This window comes from Carcharhinus amblyrhynchos, chromosome 7 (genome assembly GCF_965287045.1).
Source record: "Carcharhinus amblyrhynchos chromosome 7, sCarAmb.v2.hapA, whole genome shotgun sequence".
In the NCBI taxonomy this organism is placed as follows: Eukaryota; Metazoa; Chordata; class Chondrichthyes; order Carcharhiniformes; family Carcharhinidae; genus Carcharhinus; species Carcharhinus amblyrhynchos.
Window position 1 is genome coordinate 124953888 of NC_137330.1, and position 15448 is coordinate 124969335.

General features: G+C 44.5%; 1 protein-coding gene across 4 annotated transcripts in view; it reads left to right on the forward strand.

Annotated features, from left to right (window-relative positions):
- The window catches only part of tjap1 (tight junction associated protein 1 (peripheral)), a 164012-nt gene that overhangs the window by 44284 nt on the left and 104280 nt on the right, over positions 1–15448 (forward strand). For 2 of the 4 annotated variants that reach the window (XM_080193095.1, XM_080193093.1), the window contains exon 3: positions 11277–11442. In XM_080193095.1, coding sequence (XP_080049221.1) covers positions 11314–11442 — 129 coding nt within the window. In that variant the 5' untranslated portion in view covers positions 11277–11313. Of the gene's footprint in view, positions 1–11276; positions 11443–12256; positions 12745–15448 lie in introns of those variants that run through there. The other 2 variants (XM_080193091.1, XM_080193092.1) reach the window with 1 other exon arrangement.

Genomic DNA, 15448 nt, shown 5'->3' on the forward strand with positions numbered 1-15448 from the left:
GTGGAACTGAGCCACAACAGATCAGCCATGATCTTATTGAATGGCGGGGCAGGCTCGAGGGGCCAGATGGCCTACTCCTGCTCCTATTTCTTATGTTCTTATTATGTAACAAAGTGTAGTGGTAATGCTGGGAAAAACATACAGGAAATCAGGGATGCGTGTGTTAAAGGAATATATGTAATTATGGACAGTTTTAATCTGCATATCGCTTGGGAGAATCAGTCACAGTACAATACAGGAAGAAGTTCTGGTGTGCATATGGGATGGATTTCTGGAGCAACACGGTGAGGAACCAACAAGGGAGGAGGCCATCTTGGACTGAGTGTTATGAAATGAGAAAGGATTAGTTGGCAACCTGGTTGTGAGAGAACCTTTAGGGACAAGTGATAATAATATGGTAGAATTCTTTGTCAAGATGGATAGTGACATAGTTCATTCCGAGACTAGGGTACTGAACCTCAATAAAGAGAACATAAGAACATAAGAAATAGGAGCAGGAGTAGGCCATCTAGCCCCTCGAGCCTGCCCCGCCATTCAATAAGATCATGGCTGATCCGTCGTGTCTCAGTTCCACATTCCCGCCCTCTCCGCATAACCCCTAATCCCCCTGCCTATCAAAAACCTATCAACCCGCGTCTTAAAAATATTTAGCGAGGCAGCCTCCACCACTTCAACGGGCAGAGAATTCCAGAGATTCACCACCCTTTGAGTGAAGAAGTTCCTCCTCAACTCCGTTCTAAACCGCCCCCCCTTTATCTTGAGGCTGTGCCCCCTAGTCCTACTGTCCTTTCTGAGCGGGAAGAATCTTTCCACCTCTATCCTATCCATCCCATTCATCATCTTATATGTCTCAATGAGATCTCCCCTCATTCTTCTAAACTCTAACGAGTACAAGCCTAGTTTATTCAGCCTCTCCTCATAGTTCAACCCCCTCAACTCCGGTATCAGCCTAGTAAACCTCCTCTGCACTCCCTCCAAGGCCAAAATATCCTTGCGTAAGTGTGGCGCCCAAAACTGCACACACTACTCCAGCTGCGGCCTCACCAATGCCCTATACAGCTGCAGCAAGACCCCCCTACTTTTATATTCAATCCCCCTCGCTATGAAGGCCAGCATCCCATTCGCCTTCCTGACCACCTGCTGCACCTGCAAGCTGGGTTTTTGCGACTCATGCACAAGGACCCCGAGGTCCCTCTGCACCGTCGCCTGCTGCAGTTTTTCTCCACGTAAGTCCTTCCTACCATTATTCCTACCAAAGTGGACCACCTCGCATTTGCCAGTTCCTGGCCAGCCTATCTAGATCCTTCTGCAGACTCTCCACACCCTCTGCGCAATTTGCCATTCCACCAATCTTGGTGTCATCAGCAAATTTCGACACCATACTCTCGGTTCCCTCCTCCAGATCATCTATATAAATGGTAAATAGCTGAGGTCCCAGCACCGACCCCTGAGGCACTCCACTAGTCACCAACCGCCAATCCGAATAGCACCCATTAACCCCCACTCTCTGCCTCCTATTTGACAACCAATCCTCTATCCACGCTAACACCCTACCCCCGACTCCATGTCCCCTGACCTTCTGCAATAACCTCTTGAGAGGTACCTTGTCAAACGCCTTCTGAAAATCAAGAAAGACCACATCCACCGGCTCTCCTCTATCCACCGCCCTAGACACATCTTCATAGAACTCCGGTAAATTTGTCAGACACGACTTCCCCTTAACGAAACCGTGCTGCGTCTGCTCTATCAAGCAATTCCCCTCAAGATGCCTCGCTATTTCCTCCTTGATGACGGATTCTAACATTTTACCTACAACAGACTGGTACTACAGTGGCGTGAATGCTATTTTCCACTTGTCAGCCCAAGCTTGGATATTGTCCCTTCTTGCTGCATTTCAACATTGCTGCTTCAGTATCTGAGGAGTTGAGAATAATACTGATTTGGAATAAACAATAATATGCAAGTTAATATTTCAGTTCTGATTTTCTTTCTTGTCCAATCTTAATGTTACTAGTGATTTCAATTTTCATTTTGCCTTTCTAGCATCTATATAACTCAGTTTGTTATAACTTACTCTCTATTGAAAATCCCTACTGTGTTTCGCAGGAATATTATAAAGCAAAATATGACACTAAGACACAAAAAGGTAAGATGACATTGCCATTAACACTCCCTTTGTTTTCATATCCATTTTTGTTAAACTTCTCCTGAGCTCCCACCTATCCTGAACTTATATTTTACTCCACTTGCTCCACCCTTAATTAAACAGGATACAATCTATCACATTTTTCTCACTCTAAACTCTGGCGAAGAGTCATACATACCCAATGTTAACTCTGTTTCTCTTTCCATAGCTGCTGCCAGACCTGCTGAAGTTTTTATGTAGTGATACAGATTAGAAGCAGGAGTATGCCACTTGGTCCTTCAAACTTGCTCCATCATTCAATAAGATCATGACTGATCTGATTGTAATCTCTGCCTACATTTCACCCTCTTCCTTGTTGATCAATAATCTATCCAGCTTTGTCTTAAATATATTCAAAGACTTTACTTCCACTGCCTTTTGAGGAAGAGAGTTTGAGAGACTCACGAGCCTCTAAGAAAAAAAATTCTCTTTGTTTCTGTCTTTCATGAGCAATACCTTGTCTTTAAACAGTGAACCCCAGTTCTAGATTCCCCCACAAGAGGAAACCTTTTCTCCACATGCACCATGTCAATACCCCTCAGTGAATACAAACATAAGCTCCATAACCTTTCCTCAAAAGACAACTCGCCCGTTTCTGGTATTAGTCTAATAATCCTTCTCTGAACTGCTAATACATCGACGTCTTCCCTTAAAAAAGGAGACCAATACTGTACACTACCATCCAGACGTGTCTCAGCAGTTTCTGTACAATTGAAGCATGACCATCTTACTTTTGTAAGCAGTTTCCCTCCAATAAATGATTATATTCTATTAGCTTTCCTAATTACTTTCTGTACTTGTTTACCAGCATTTTCTGATTCATGCACCATGGCATCCAGATCCCTCTGCACTTCATCTCTGCAATTTCTCACTATTTAGATAATAAGCTTTTTTATTAGCTTTACTTTTCCTGCCAAATTTCACATTCTTCCATGTTATACTTCATTTGACTGATCTTTGCCTACTTATTTAGTCTATCGTTGTAGCTATCTTATATTTTAATCATAGCTTCTAACATTTTCCCTTTGATAACTGTTAGGCTAACTGTCTGTAGATTCCTGCATTCATTTAAATAAAGGAGTTACATTTGCTATCCTCTAATCCAAATAACTTTCCCTGAATCTTGACACTTCTTCCAGCATTTTCTGTTTTTATTTACCATTTACAGTACCCACGGTATTTTGCTTTTTTTCTGCAATAATATTTTTCTTGTGGGAGGAACTCTGCTGCCCTTGTCTGTCCCATGTTTAACTTCAGTGTTCTAGGAACATTATTTCCTCGTAAATGCCTTCTGAAGTGACCTAGCAAGCTTAGGAATGGGAAATAGATATTGTCCTTGGCAGTAGAATCACAAAATCCCTACAGTATATCACTGTTTGTGGTATATATAAATGATTTGGACTGTTTGTGATTATATATAAATAATTTGGAAGAAGATGTGGCTGGTGTGATCAGTAAGTTTGCGGATGACACGAAGATGGCTGGAGTTGTGGATACTGATGAACATTGTCAGAGAATGCAGCAGGATGTAGATAGGCTGGAAAATTGGGCGGAGAAGTGGCAGATGGAATTTCATCCAGATAAGTGGTGAGGACCACCAGAGGATACAGCAGGATATGGATCAGTTGGAGACTTGGGCAGAAAGATGGAGTTTAACCCAGACAAATGTGAGGTAATGCATTTTGGAAGGTCTAATACAGGTAGGAAATATACAGTAAATGGCAGGACCCTTAAGAGTTTTGATAGGCAGAGGCATCGGGGTGTACAGGTACACAGGTCACTGGAAGTGGCAATGCAGGTGGAGAAGGTAGTCAAGAAGGCATACAGCACACTTGCCTTCATTGGTCGGGGCGTTGAGTTTAGAAATTGGCTAGTCATGTTGCAGATTTATAGAACCACACTTGGAATATAGTGTTCAATTCTGGTTGCCTCACTACCAGAAGGATGTGAAGGCTTTGGAGACGGTACAGAAAAGGTTTACCAGGATGTTGCCTGGTATGGAGGGTATTAGCTATGAGGAAGGGTTAGAGAAACTTGGTTTGTTCTCACTGGAACAGCGGAGGTTGAGGGGTGACATGATACAAGTCTACAAGATTGAGGGCCATGGACAGAGTGGATAGTCTTTCCCAGGGTGGAAGTGTCAACTACTAGGGGACATAGGTTTAAGGTGTGAGGGGCAATGTTTAAAGGAGATGTACGAGGCAAGTTTTTTACACAGAGGGTAGTGGGTGCCTGGAACCCGCTGCCTAGGGCAGTAATGGAGGCGAATATGATAGTGACTTTTAAGGGGCATCTTGACAAATACATGAATCAGATGGGAATAGAGGGTATGGTCCCTGGAAGGGTAGGGGGTTGTAGTTCAGTTGGGCAGCATGGTCGGTACAGGCTTGGAGGGCCGAAGGGCCTATTCTTATGCTGTAATTTTCTTTGTTCTTTTATAGTCAAGCTCATAACATGGCTCATTTCAACTTGTACCTGCCTCTACTACTACCTCTGGCAGCTTGTCCCAGACACAAAGGTTCGTAGCTCCTTGAAAGTGGAGACAGAGGTGGACAGAATGGTGGAGGAGGCATTTGGCATGCTTGATTTCACCGGTTAGAACATTGAATACAGGAGTTGGAATGTCTTGTTGAAGTTGTACAAGACATTGGTAAAGCTGCACTTGTAATACTGTGTACAGTTCTGGTCACCATATTATACAAATGATATTATTAAACTAGATAGAGTGCAGAAAAGATTTAGTAGGATTTTACCGGGACTTGATGGATTGAGTTATAAGGAGAGGCTGAATAGATTGGGACTTCTTTCTCTGGAGCTTAGAAGGCTTAAGGGTGATCTTATAGAGGTCTATAAAATAATGCGGGGTGCAGATCAGCTAGATAGTCAGTATCTTTTCCCAAAACTAGGGGAGACTAAAACTATAGAGCATAGGTTTAAGGTGAGAGGGAAGAGATACAAAAGGATCCAGAGGGGCATTTTTTTTCACACAGAGCGTTGTAAGTATTTGAACAAGCTGTCAGAGGTAGTAGGAGAGGCGATAGGGTGTTGTCTTTTAAAAAGCATTTAGATAGTTACATGAATAAGAACATAAGAACATAAGAACATAAGAAATAGGAGCAGGAGCAGGCCATCTAGCCCTTCGAGCCTGCCCCGCCATTCAATAAGATCATGGCTGATCTGTCGTGGCTCAGTTCCACTTTCCCGCCCTCTCCCCATAACCCTTAATCCCCTCTCTTATCAAAAACCCATCAACCCGCGTCTTAAAAATATTTAGCGAGGCAGCCTCCACCACTTCAACGGGCAGAGAATTCCAGAGATTCACCACCCTTTGAGTGAAGAAGTTCCTCCTCAACTCTGTTCTAAACCGCCTCCCCTTTATCTTGAGGCTATGCCCCCTAGTCCTACTGTCTTTTTTGAGCGGGAAGAGTCTCTCCACCTCTATCCTATCCATCCCATTCATCATCTTATACGTCTCAATGAGATCTCCCCTCATTCTTCTAAACTCTAACGAGTACAAGCCTAGTTTATTCAGCCTCTCCTCATAGCTCAATCCCCTCAACTCCGGTATCAGCCTAGTAAACCTCCTCTGCACTCCCTCCAGGGCCAAAATATCCTTGCGCAGGTGCGGCGCCCAAAACTGCACACAGTACTCCAGCTGCGGCCTCACCAATGCCCTATACAGCTGCAGCAAGACCTCCCTACTTTTATATTCAATCCCCCTCGCTATGAAGGCCAGCATCCCATTCGCCTTCCTGACCACCTGCTGCACCTGCAAGCTGGGTTTTTGCGATTCATGCACAAGGACCCCGAGGTCCCTCTGCACCGTCGCCTGCTGCAGTTTTTCGCCACGTAAGTAATAGTCCTTCCTACCATTCTTCCTACCAAAGTGGACCACCTCACACTTGCCAACATTAAATTCCATTTGCCATTTCCTGGCCCATTCGCCCAGCCTATCGAGATCCTTCTGCAGACTCTCCACACCCTCCGCACAATTTGCCGTTCCCCCAATCTTGGTGTCATCAGCAAATTTCGACACCGTGCACTCGGTTCCCTCCTCCAGATCATCTATATAAATGGTAAATAGCTGAGGCCCCAGCACCGACCCCTGGGGCACCCCACTAGTCACCATCCGCCAATCCGAATAGCACCCATTGACCCCCACTCTCTGCCTCCTATTTGACAACCAATCCTCTATCCACGCTAACACCCTACCCCCAACTCCATGTCCCTCGACCTTCTGCAATAACCTCTTGTGAGGTACCTTGTCAAACGCCTTCTGAAAATCCAGAAAGACCACATCCACCGACTCTCCTCTATCCACTGCCCTAGACACATCCTCATAGAACTCCAGTAAATTTGTCAGACACGACTTCCCTTTAATGAAACCGTGTTGCGTCCGCCCTATCAAGCAATTCCCTTCAAGATGCCTCGCAATTTCCTGCTTAATGATGGATTCTAACATTTTACCTACCACAGACGTTAAACTAACCGGCCTATAATTCCCCGCCTTTTGCCTGGCACCCTTCTTAAACAACGGCGTAACATTAGCCGTTTTCCAATCTTCCGGCACTTCCCCGGAATCCAGCGACGTCTGGAAAATAACCACCAAGGCATCCACTATCACCTCCGCCATTTCTTTCAGAACCCTCAGATGCATTCCATCCGGTCCTGGGGACTTGTCCACAATCAGCCCCTCCAGTCTGTCGAGCACCACCTCTCTAGTAACAGTAATGTCATTAAGACCCTCCATTCCTACCACCTTTCCATCGCTAACACCCGGCAAATTATTCACGTCCTCCTCCGTGAAGACAGAAACAAAAAAGTTATTCAAGACCTTAGCCATATCCCCATCCCCTACCACTAGCTCCCCTTTCTCATCCTCTAAAGGACCAACGTTCACCCTAGCCAGCCTCTTCCTTTTTATATATTTATAAAAACTCTTGCTATCCTTTTTTATATTAAGTGCTAGCCCAGCCTCATAGCTTCTCCTACCCTCCTTTATCAACTTCTTTGTCAATCTTTGTTGACATTTAAACCTTTCCCAATCCTCTTCTCGCCCACTGCTCTTAGCTACTCTAAATTCCTCCGCTTTTAATTTAACACTTTCCTTCACCTCCTTCGTTATCCACGGCTTATTACCTCTCTTCCTACTGTCCTTTTTAACCATCGGAATAAATTTCTGCTGAGCACCAAGAAAGATCTCCTTAAAGATCCTCCACTGCTCCTCAGCAGACCTACCTTCCAACACATTCCCCCAGTCCACATTCGCCAATTCTTCTCTCATCCTACCATACTCCCCTCTATTCAAACAAAGGACGCGTGTCCGGGAACCCACTTTCTCCTCCTCCATCTGCACCAGAAACTCCACCATACAATGATCACTCTCTCCAAGAGGATCCTTCACCGCAAGGTCCCTAATTCTACCCGCCTCATTACATAGCACCAGATCCAAGATAGCTTATAGAGGGAAATGAGCCAAATGCAGGCAACTGGGATTAGCTTAGGGGTTTAAGACAAAAGGGCAGCATGAACAAGTTGGGCCAAAGGGCCTGTTTCCATGCTGTAAACCTCTATAACTCTATAAAATGCAAAGTGATGCATTTTGGTAGATCTAATGTAGAGGAGAGCCATACAATAAAAGGCAGAACCATCAGGAGTATAGACACACAGAGGAATCTGGGTGTGCAAGTCCACAGATCCCTAAATGATTAGGGATATGCAGCATGGCTTTGTTCAGGGGAGGCCTTGCCTTACGAATCTGGTAGAATTTTTTCAGGAGGTGACAAAAACGGTTGACGAAGGACGAGCCGTTAATGTCGTCTGTGTGGATTTCAGTAAGGCGTTTGACAAAGTCCCTCACGGTAGGCTGGTAGAAAAGGTTAAGGCACATGGGATACAGGGACAGGTATCTAGATGGATTGGAAACTGGCTAGGCAACAGGAGACAGAGAGTAGTAGTGGAAGGGTCCTTTTCTAGCTGGAGGTCTGTCACCAGTAGTGTGCCGCAGGGCTCAGTACTGGGAACTCTTTTATTAGTAATATATATAAATGACTTGGAGGAGGGCGTACGTGGTGTGATCAGCAAGTTTGCAGATGACACAAAGTTGGCAGGATTGGCGGATAGCGAGGAGTGTCAGGTGACACAGCAGGATATAGATAGGCTGGTATATTGGGCAGATAAATGGCAGATGCAATTTAATCTCGATAAATGTGAGGTGATGCATTTTGGAAGGAATAATGTAGGGAGGAGTTACATGATAAAGGGTAGACCTATTAAGAGTATAGAAATGCAGAGGGACCTGGGAGTGCAAGTGCACAAGTCTCTGAAGGTGGCGACTCAGGTGGAGAAGGTTGCGAAGAAAGCTTATGGAATGCTCGCCTTTATAGGAAGGGGTATAGAATATAAGAGCTGGCGTCTAATGCTACACTTGTACAGAATGTTGGTTAGACCGCATTTGGAGTACTGCGTCCAGTTCTGGTCGCCTTACTACCGGAAGAACGTGGAGACCCTGGAGAGAGTGCAGAGAGGTTTACCAGGATGCTGTCTGGTATGGAAGGACTGGGTTATGAGGAAAGATTGGGTAAACTGGGGCCCTTTTCCTTAGAAAGACAGAGATTAAGGGGGGATCTGATAGAGGTGTATAAAATAATGAAGGGTATAGATAGAGTAAACAGTGGCAGACTTTTTCCTAGATTGGAGACAAATATCACAAGGGGCCACGAGCTTAGGGTGAGGGGGGAGAAGTATAATTTGGATGCTAGAGGGAGGTTTTTCACACAGAGGGTCGTGGGAGTATGGAATGCACTACCAAGGTGGTGGAGGCAGGCACGCTGGACTTGTTTAAGGTTTACTTAGACACATGAGCGAAACAGGGATGGAGGGTTATAGGAGACGGTTTTAAATAAGGGTCAGAGTCTCGGGACGTTCTTGGAAATCTAATGCTACGTGTGTTGACGTTTTGTCTCTTTTACTCCGCAGGTGTGTCGGTCCACCTTGTTGTCTAATGAGGGGCATGCACACGGTGGGTCGTGCGTGGGCTGCTCTTGGATGTTTTGAGAGTAGCCTAGTACTTCGTGTCGTTTGTGTATGCTTAAAACTGGACCAGCAAATGGGCACCACAACAGCTTAGTGACTATCACTGCTAGCTGTGCAGATACATGGATTTGGGCCAGTGTCTGTGGGAGTTTGCGCATTCTCCCAGTGGTTGCATGGGTTTTCTCCGGGTGCTCCGGTTTCCTCCCACACCCCAAAGATGTGCTCTCAGGCTGATTGGTGTAACAGATTGTCCCTAGATTATTCTCCACTGAATCTGGTTTCCAATGGGGGTACCATAAGCTTAGACACGGGTCAAGGGAGGTGTAGGAAAAATACATTGTTAAGATGGCGGCGCGGGCTCGTTGGGCCGAAGAGCCTGTTTCCCGTGCTGTGTTGTTCTTTGTGGCAGCACAGGTGGAGAGGGTGGTGAAGAAGGCACATGGCATGCTTGCCTTTATTGGAGTATAAAAGTTGGCATATGATGTTGCAGTCATGTAGAGCGTTGGTTAGGCCACATTTGGAATATTGTGTCCAGTTCTGGTCGCCACACTACCAGAACGATGTGGAGGCTTTGGAGAGACTGCAGAAAAGATTTACCAGGATGTTGCCTGGTATGGTGGGTCTTAGCTATGAGGAGAGATTGGGTAAACTGGGGTTGTTCTCCCTGGAAAGACAGAGGATGAGGGGAGACCTGATAGAGGTGTATAAAATTATGAAGGGCATAGATAGAGTGAACAGTGGGAAACTTTTTCCCAGGTCGGAGGTGACAAACACAGGGGGTCACAAGTTCATGGTGAGGGGGGAAAGGTTCAATACAGATATGCGGGGGATGTATTTTACACATAGGGTGGTGGGGGTCTGGAATGCACTGCCAAGTAAGGTGGTTGAGGTGGACACGCTGGGATTGTTTAAGACTTATCTGGACAGCCACATGAACAGACTGGGAATAGAGGGATACAAACAAATGGTGTAGTTGGGCTCATGAGCTATGCAGGCTTGGAGGGCTGAAGGGCCTGTTCCTGTGCTGTATTGTTCTTTATTAGTACAGAAGGATGCCATTCGGTCCATCGAGTTTGTACATCCCACCCAGGCCCTATTCTCATAACCCCACACATTTACCCTGCTAATTCCCCTTAAACTAGGGTCAATTTAACAGGGTCAATCGACCTAACCTGCACATTATTTGGGCTGTGGGAGGAAACTGGAGCACTTGGAGGAAACCCACATAGACACGGGGAGAATGTGCAAACTTCACACTGACAGTGACCCGAGGCTGGAATTGAACCTGGGTCCCTGACACTGTGAGGCAGCAGTGCTAACCATTGCACCACCATGCTGCCAGTATTGCTCATTTTAAAATGAATTTAAATTGATGACAGTAATCTGGCCATCTTGGTGTGGATGTGCACCTTGAACCAACTCAGTCATTAATTTGGAGTGATCTTTGACTGAGGTTCATATTCCACTTTATTGCTGCTCACATTGTTAGTATGCAGCTTGCATTTACCTTCAGTTGTTTCAAAACAAAACATCAGATTATGTACCTTTCAATCAAAATTATTGGAACTCAGTTAATAAAATGAACCTTGGTGCAGCGGAAAGTGAGTTTGGAAAATGAACCAATATCACTCTTCTTGTCATTGTGGATCAATACATAATACAGGAAAAAGATAGATTACTGAACCTGGTGGTTTAAATCACATTCACTCCTAATATTGGCAGTACAGACAGTTTGATCAATGAGATGTTGCTGCTGATCAGTGCTCTGTTTGAATGACAATTGTTCCATTTCTAGCTGAGAGGTTGTGTTGCCTCTTGTCTGCACAGGCAGTGCACATGAATTGATGTCCTTTTGATAATTATTTATGTCAACAGCTCTTCTCAGTGTTGTTCCTGCAGCAACGTGCAGCTAACGATTACTTCCATCATTTAGTCAGTTAAGCAGGTCAACTCATTGTAACTTTAGGCAGGGGTGAAATCGACTTAAAGCCATGTAATTTTCCAATTGCTTCCACTCAGTGAAATGTTTGTAACCCCTCTGATTTTGGTTTATTAGGTTTTGCGCTGGGGAGTGAAACCTAGAGAGCCGGAACATGAGTAACACACCAACAACAAGAAAGCCATACAGGAAGGCACCGCCTCAACATCGGGAGAATCGGCATGAACCACCAGTGTTTAGGGATGAGCTAGATGGGACAGCCATACCATCCGAGTCGAGTCAGGTAACTGGGAAAAGCAGTGTGCCTCTACTTCAGCACAAACAATTCCATTATGTGGATACAATTGGCAGGCCAGAGATAGGACAGCTGCAGAACGTGAAAAAATCCAAAGCATCGAATGCTCCCTTTTCACCACTGTGGTCTCAGGATTCGAGCAGTGAAAGAGAGGATGTCTCTTCTCCAAGTAGGTTGGATGTTAGGAATGTGTCTCCTCAAAGCTTCTGTAAACAGTCAGATGATACTGATCTGAGCTCAGCAGTACCAGGCTTAACTAGGTTTGAGAGTAAAATTGAGAAAACAGTCATGACGTCTATGAGTGAGGATGAAAATTTCAGGCAGCCAGTGAAAGCTGGGAGTCTTGGCCGTAGTTTAGTCTTCAAAGAGCCTGCTCAAATTCTGGCTCCAAGGCAACTGAATATTTCCCAGATTCAGCTGCCTCGCAAAGGAATTCTCAAACAGACCAACATGCTAGGAGTTAAAGTTGAAAGTTTGCACAAAGCCAGGTCTGCAGAAACATTAGCCCAAAATACAGTGGAGCAAATGTCAAAAGGACAGGATAGAAGAGCCTCCATGCAAGGCAAACTATCACCGCAATTCGGTTTAATACAGGATAGGCACCAAGGGCCAGGAGCAGAGGTCATACAGGAGAAACTAAAGTTTTCCAAATTCCTGGATGAGATGACCTGTAGAGTGTTGAGTCGTCACAATTTTCTGTCAGGAGGAGCTCCCTGGGTAAAAGGACAAATAATAAGTCACTGTTCACTTAAGTCAAGCCAAGATTTGGGCTCAAAGTTGAGGCAAAGCAAGAGCGAAATGCATGAAAATAAAGGAGCTGAGTTACTGAAGGATTCAGGTGAAAGCAGAAATGTACCTGAGAGAAGAAGGGACAGCATGGGCAGTGGAGCTGAATCCAGGAAAGGCTGGCAGGATATGGGGAGACCAACAAGTCCTAGGCCCATTGGAAAGCAGTTTATAGCAAGGAAAGAAAAGATGAAGAAACAGCGCTGCACGCATAGAGATGTTACTGATGTTCAGAGAGAAAGCATAGACAGATGTCAGAGTACAAGAAAGGCACTTGAAACAAGTGGAAAGGGAGAGCAAAAAAAAACTAGACTGGATAGAGGAAATAAAGAAGATGGATTTGAAACTGGTCCTGAATACAAACAAACTCATTATCTAGAAACTGGAGTAGGACAGAAGGACATTGCTGAGAAACATGAAAATGATTTAAACACATCTCTACTGTCAGATCAGGATAGGCCTTTGGCTGCTCTGCAAATGGCATCCATCGCTGTGCAAAATAAGGTAAGGGAATATGAAATAAATCAGCATCTCCTGATTTGGTGGGTTTAATGTTTCTCTATTAAAGTGGTTTTCTACGGATTATTGAATAGGACAGATTTGCTGTGATTAGATGTCACTTGTACAATTGATGAGATGCTGCCTAGGGTTCTACTTGCATTTAACAAATGCTACATGGAAGTCTCGCATCTTGTCAAATTCTCTGACATTGTATTGCAGACTCATTGCACATTTTTGGAAGGAACTATCTAGTATCTTGTTCAGAACAATTTAATCTGATGCTGATCTTCATAGAATTGTAGAATCTTTGGTCCAAACTGTTCCATGCTGACCATAAAGCCTGTCTAAGCTAACTCCGTTTGCCTGTATTTGGCCCATATCCCTCTAAACTTTTCCTATCCATCTATCTATTCTAATGCCTTTTAAATGTTGTCAATAGCCCTGCCTCGACCACATCATCCGGCAGCTCATTCCACATACGTACCACCCTCGATATAAAAAAAAATTGCTATTCACTATGGAAGTCCTACCTTGATTTGACTTTCCAAAATGCAACACGTCACACTTACCAATATTGAATTCCAATTGCCATTTCTCAGCCCACTTCCCCAGCTGATCAAGATCCTGCTGCAGTTTTTGATAACCTTCCTCACTGTGTACAAACAATACCACCTATTTTGGTGTCATCTGCACACTTTCTGATCATGCCCTGTGCATTATGATCCAAATCGTTGATATAGATAACAAATAGCAATGAGCCCAGGCATACCACTAGTCACAGGCCCCCAGTGCGATAAGCATCCTTCCATCATTACCCTCTGCTTCCTACCATCAATATCCAATTTGCCAACTCTCCCTAGATTCCATGTAGGCTAACTTTCCTGAGCAGCCTGCCATGTGGAACTTTATCAAGGGCTTACTGAAGTCCATATAGACTATTCTTATTGCCCTGCCGTCATCAACCTTGTTCATTTTGTCAAAGAACTCTATGATCTCTCATGCACAAAGACATGCTACTCCTAATCAAATCCTGTCTTTCCAAATGCCTGTATATCTTATCCCTCAGAATCCTATCTAGTAAAGTACTGCAGATGTTAGGCTTACCAGTCTGTAATTCCCAGGTTTTTCTTTGCAGCCCTATTTAGATAAAGGCACATTTGCTACCCTCCAGTCTTCTGGTACCTCATCCATGGCTGATGATGATGCAAATATCTTCTCTAGTCTCATGCAGTGTTCTTGTGTATACCTGGTCAGGGCCAGGACACTTATCCACCGTCATACATTTTAATACGTTCGTCACCTCCTATTGTGATGGAAACTGCCCCCAAAATATTGCCACTAACTTTCCCAGGTTTCCAAGTCTTCATGTCTTTCCCCATGGTGAACAGAGGAGAAATATTCATTGAGAACCTCGACTATCCCCTGTGGTTCCACACATATGTCCGCTGTGGTCCTCAAGGGGTTCTATTTTCTCTATAGTTCTTTTTTCTTCAATATACTTAAAGAACCCCTTTAGATTCTCCACAATCCTCTCAGTCAAAGCTACCTCATGCTCTCTTTTTGCCCTCCTAGTTTCTTTCTTGAGCATATTCCTGTATCTCCTGCACTCCTGTATTCCCCTCCAGGGAATCCCTTGATTCCAGCTGCTTGCACCTGAGCCATGCCTCCTTTTTCCTGACCAAGACCTCAATGTTTTGTCACCCAGAGTTCCCTATTTATGCCAACCTTGTCCTTCACCCTAACAGGAACATACAGACCCCAAACTCTAGCTACTTCACCTTTGCCCTCAAACAAGCTACTCCAATTAACCCTTGCAAGCTCCTATCTAATTCCGTCAAAATTTGCCTTGCCCCAATTTAGAACTTGCAGCGATAGATCAATTTTGTCCCTTTCCATAACTATTTTAAAATTAATAGAACTATGGTCACTGGTTCCAAAGTGGTCCCCCAGTCACTTGCCCTTCCCTATTTACCAAGAGTAGGTCAGGTTTTGCCCTTTCCTGAGTAGGACCCGCCACACAGTGCCTGAGGAAATTTTGCTGAACACACTTAACAAATCCCACCCCATCTAAGCCCTTAACACTTTGGCAGTCCCAGTCTATGTTAGGAAAATTAAAATCCCCTATTACTGCTGCAAGCCTCCCAAATCTCCCTGCACATTTGTTCTTATAATTCCTGTTGACTATTTTGGCGGCTGATAGTACAACCCTGAAGAGGTCACCATAGAGTCATACAGGTTTACAGCATGGAAACAGGCCCTTCGGTCCAACTTGTCCATGCCCCCCATATTTTTTTTCTAAAACCCCTAAGCTAATCCAAATTGCCTGCATTTTGCCCATATCCCTCTACACCCATTGTACCCACATAACTATCTAAATGCTTTTCAAAAGATAAAATTGTACCCACCTCTACTGCTGCCTCTGGCATTTTGTTCCAGACACTCACCACTCTCTGTGTGAAAAAATTGCCCCTCTGGATACCTTTTATATCTCTCCCCTCTCAACTTAAACCTATGCCCTCTAGTTTTAGACTCCCCTACCTTTAGGAAAAAATATTGATTATCTACCTTGTCTATGCCTGTCATTATTTTATAGACCTCTATAAGGTCACCCCTTAGCCTCCTACGCTCCAGGGGAAAAAGTCCCAGTCTATTCAGCCTCTCCTTATAACTCAATCCATCAAGTCCTGATAACATCCTAGTAAATCTT